General features: G+C 33.1%; 1 protein-coding gene across 1 annotated transcript; it reads left to right on the top strand.

Annotated features, from left to right (window-relative positions):
• Positions 1 to 664: 664 nt before the first annotated feature.
• LOC116084742 (olfactory receptor 4M1) lies at positions 665 to 1,710 on the top strand. Its single transcript, XM_031361917.1, has one exon. The coding sequence runs from the start codon at positions 719 to 721 to the stop codon at positions 1,658 to 1,660; it is 942 nt and encodes a 313-aa protein (XP_031217777.1). The 5' UTR covers positions 665 to 718; the 3' UTR covers positions 1,661 to 1,710.
• The last annotated feature ends 3,331 nt before the right edge of the window (positions 1,711 to 5,041 follow it).

Below are 5,041 nucleotides of genomic sequence, written 5' to 3'. Positions count from 1 at the left end.
CCTGTAATTAAAAATAATAAAAGAAAAACCAGAAAGCACTGAAAGATCAGTATAAGCTTAGTTTTCATAATAGCAAAATTGCCCAGCAAGAAATGATCTAGACAGAAGAGTCTGTATTTACAATTATCAGTCTAAATATCAGTTAACCACAAAAGTTAGTATAGGGTAAAAATTTGAAGAAAATATTACCAATGGGATTTGTAAAAAATAAAAATTTTACAGAATTAACAAGCTAATATTTGGCTTTCAAGTGTGTGACGTAGTCCCGAAATAGCCTTTTACATGTAAGGCATATCTCAGATCATTTCAGTATGTCTAGTTTATGAGTTCATCATTAAATTTTTAAAATTAAATATAAAATGGGGAAAACAAGGATTTTCTAATACAATCTCTTTAATATTTTTTATTTTATTTCATGTGTATGGGTGTTTTGCTTGCATGTATATCTGTTTATTACATGCATGCCTGGTGTCCCTGAAGACCAGAAAAAAAATGTTGGATATTCTGCTATTGAAATTGCACAGTAGCTGCCCCATGGGTGGTGGGAACTGAACTGAGGTTCTCTGCAAGAGCACTGAGTCATATTCCACTACCCCAATGTAATCTGTTAATGAAAAAATCTATATTATAATTTTGAAAAGTGATATAGTTCTACTTTATTATTTGTAGTAACTATAATTTTATTTTCCATAGCCATAATGAAAAATTAATTGAAGAAATGGAGCCTGCAAATGATACCATCGTGACCGAATTTGTTCTCACTGGTCTATCCCAGACTCGGGAAGTGCAGCTAGTCTTGTTTGTTATATTTTTATCCTTTTATTTATTCATACTTCCAGTGAATATCCTTATTATCTGCACTATCAGGCTTGATCCCCATTTGAGTTCTCCCATGTATTTCCTGCTGGCTAATCTAGCCTTTCTTGATATTTGGTACTCCTCTATCACAGCGCCTAAGATGCTCGTAGACTTCTTTGTGGAAAGGAAGATAATTTCCTTTGGTGGGTGCATTGCGCAACTCTTCTTCTTGCACTTTGTCGGGGCTTCTGAGATGTTCCTGCTGACAGTGATGGCTTTTGACCGCTATGCTGCCATCTGCCGCCCTCTCCACTATGCTACCATCATGAACCGCAGGCTCTGTTGTATCTTAGTGGCCCTCTCCTGGACAGGGGGCTTTGTTCATTCTATAATACAGGTGGCTCTCATTGTTCGACTCCCATTTTGTGGGCCCAATGAATTAGACAATTATTTTTGTGACATCACTCAGGTTGTCCGGATTGCCTGTGCCAATACTTTCCTGGAGGAATTGGTCATGATCTTCAGCAGTGGCCTGATCTCTGTGGTGTGCTTCATTGCTCTGCTAATGTCCTATGCCTTTCTTCTGGCCATGCTCAAGAAACACTCAAGCTCAGGTGAGAGCACCAGCAGGGCTATATCCACTTGTTATTCCCACATTACCATAGTGGTGCTTATGTTTGGACCATCCATCTACATTTATGCTCGCCCATTTGACGAGTTTTCTCTAGATAAAGTGGTGTCTGTGTTTCATACTGTGATATTCCCTTTACTCAACCCCATCATCTACACACTGAGAAACAAGGAGGTAAAGGCAGCCATGAGAAAGTTGGTGAACAAATACATTTTTTGCAAAGAAAAGTGAAAAATAAATGATATATTTTACTTTGTGCTAACACAGGAAGTGGTGGTAATGTCACATTTATTTTCTCTTATTTGAACTCTGTGATTTATTTTTATTTTGTATGTATGAATGTATAAATGTTTTTTCTTTATCTGTTTATGTGTATCATATGCATGCCTGGTGCCTATAGAGATCAGAAGGCAGCCTTGGATCCCATGGAGCTGGAATTAATAGAGAGTTGTAAGCTTATATTTAGGTTCTGGGCACAAAATCTGGGTCCCCTATAAAAACATCAGGTATCCTTAAACACTGAGTACTTCTGTCAGGGATTAAATTCATCTTTTTCCTATACTTTTTTTCTAAGGTGAAGCACAAACGTATTAAAGTGGAAACAAATTCACCCTGAAATGTCAAGCAGCCTATTATTAGAATTTAGATTTAATAATGGTCTCCTTAAGCACACATATTCATTAATTCTTCACTGACTAACTATTCCGTAGCAGGTCTGTGAGGAGAATGTATGTTGTGAAATAATAAAATAAATACTATTTTGGAGATATTTTCATTATGTGCTGAAAGAAATGGCTAGCAAGTAAAGATAACTTCATATTACCAACTTAAGTTCATTTTTGAGTTCAAAATTTTCATTTTTGGCTCAATATGAGTATTTGGCAAACTATCTTTCTGAGTCTATAAATGTTGTTTTCTTTGTCTCTTATTTCCAATTCTCACAGATGTGATAGAATCTGAAGATTCTGTTCTATAAAGCCATCTCAACTCCTATTTCAGGTGGCACATGTTGAATAGCATGACTGACAAATCTGAAGCCTTTTACCAACTATGGAAACACTGTTTATGCATCCAGAGCACAATATAATTTGTTTGCTATAAGATTCTTTGCCATTTCAAATGTATTCACCAATCAACTCAGTTTTTTTATAGTCTACATAATCACCTTCAGAGGAAAGGCAGGCCTGAAGGAGATGGCTCTGAGCTGATAGGGATTAGCAGACATGTGTCTGCATGCTTTAAAGACGAACCTTCTATCTCCTTTGTCACTTTTGTTTGTTTCCCATGGTTGATACTTTTGTGTGTCATATTAATTTGAATAGATTTAGCATAATAAATGTTGAAATTTTACATATAATTCAATTTTTCTATTAAATTATGTTTTTTTTTAGTTTATATAGATGATACCTACTTAAATATGATGTACTTCAAAGGTTAGTAAATTGCTTATTAGGAGGTAATTTTTTATATTCTGATACTTAGAACTCAACTACTAACCATGTTTCAAAATATAAAAGGTAAGTATATGATTTCACAAGAAATTCTTATTTGCCTAAATTTAAATGTTTAATTTTAAAACAAAGAAGTCTCCATAAAAAGAGTTTTCACTATGTGTGCTCTATTTAGTCTTTTCTTAATGTTATAATATGACTAGACACTGAAAAAGATAGATTTCTATCAGCATCAGGAAAAATATACATGAATGACAAAAGGTCCTGTAGAGAATATATTTATTCTTACTTACTTACTTACTTTCAGAGGTACATTTCTTAGTTTAGGAAATAATTCATGCCCAGTATATCTCAAGGTGGAGTGGTGGTACATTTATGTTGATTGTTTGCCTTAAACTTACTTTTTCTTATATTCACCTTCCTTCATCTTCTGTGCTCAACATGACTTCTTTTCTAGGGACACAATGACACAGACTACAATTCTGATTCCTGAATATTGAGTCGACACCTCATCACCTGGAACTGCATAAAACAGTACATTTTGAATTCTATATATTTGAAACATTTTTAAAAACATGAAAATTCAAAAGACATACACATACATAAAAAATAATGTATTATCATTCCAGATTTTACATTACCTTATTTTCTTTTTTAATATCAGAAGCAATTAACATATATCCAGAAGTTGCTTTTGTTTTATAACTTATGCTTGTGTCATCATTACTAATATTACTTGAAAAGTGCCTGTTTACTTTTTGTGGTTTTCAAACACTAGTGTAAGAATATTTGCTGAACACATCTAAGTTAATAATGTCAAGAAGCAGTGGAACACTCATTGTTTACTTAGAAAAATTATCTGAATATAAAGTTAATATTGACAGGGAGGGGGATTCTTAGACAAACTATTGAGTCATGACCTAAGCTGACTCACAGAGGGAATAATTGAGGAAAATCTGGGGATCCATTTTGCTATTTTCACCAGCAGATGAGTGGAGATGATTTTTAATAGATCTGACAAAAATCCTTACATTATATTTATCCCACTTTTAGTCTCAAAAAAGTTCATTAGAAGTTCAAATGTATGATCACATAAATATGACATAGTGGCCTGCTCCACTGAATTACTTTGGCCCAAGTGCCATTAGTGCTAACACTAAGAATTAACTTGAGTAATGAACAATGACAGGAGAAACAAGCATTATTCATACCACACATTACCTTGGTGGCATAGTGCCACAACACCATTCCTCAATTATCCAGTACCATCACCAGCAAAATTCCAAATTTGCTGAGAGCTAATTTTCCAATATCAAGTATAATTAGACATTTCTTCTTGGTTGAGTTAAACTGTCCTTTAGGGTTTTATTTATTTATTTTTTGTCTTCCAGTCTGTTACTTTGTTTTTTCCCCCCTTTCAGAGATTGCTGTTGAAGTTCTATTTTCAAAACCAGAAATATTTAGACTTAGTATCTTAATTCTGTTATTCCAAGATTGAAATTGTATTTAATAGATTGATTTGTGTGAAATTTTGCAGTCTTGGTTATATTAATCTCATATTCCTTTTTCTAACTTCAATAGCATCTAGATAGCTTTTACTAGATCTGACAAAAATTCACAACAGTATTATTTATATTTCCTCTGCAATTAATTTCTAAAAATAGTTCATTAAATGTTCAAAATATATGATCATATAAATAATGATACAAAATGTGGACAGTATTTTGGAAAATTTATCCCATTGATTTGTAGCTTATTAAATAAGCTTATAAAGTTTATAAAGTTTATTCATCAAACACTATTAAAACCAGGTCAGTTGATCTATCCTGCTTTGTTTCATAATCTAATTGACTATTTTTAAATAAATGTTGGATGTTGAGTACAAAGAAAAAAGTTCTTTGTGATCTTCAGATTTTTCTACCAAGAAAATATTTATATTTAATTTATTAAAATTTTTATTTTATTTTTTATTTAAAGAGCTTCCATCTGTATGATGAAAGTCTAGGTAGTTGTTTTCTGGAACTCTTTCTAAGAAATTACCAGGTAACAACCTTCAGCCAATAATGTAAAGTATAAGAAGCTAGAATGAGCTGGGTGGTGGTGGTGCATGCCTTTAATTCCAGCACTTGGGAGGCAGAGGCAGGCGGATTTCTGAGTTCAA

Source organism: Mastomys coucha, unplaced genomic scaffold (genome assembly GCF_008632895.1).
Source record: "Mastomys coucha isolate ucsf_1 unplaced genomic scaffold, UCSF_Mcou_1 pScaffold9, whole genome shotgun sequence".
NCBI classification, from domain to species: domain Eukaryota; kingdom Metazoa; phylum Chordata; class Mammalia; order Rodentia; family Muridae; genus Mastomys; species Mastomys coucha.
This window is presented reverse-complemented; position numbering and strand designations above follow the sequence as displayed.

What these genes read in the sequence shown, in the direction of transcription:
- LOC116084742 (XM_031361917.1), top strand. Translation starts at nt 719, where the DNA reads ATGGAGCCTGCAAATGATACCATCGTGACCGAATTTGTTCTCACTGGT.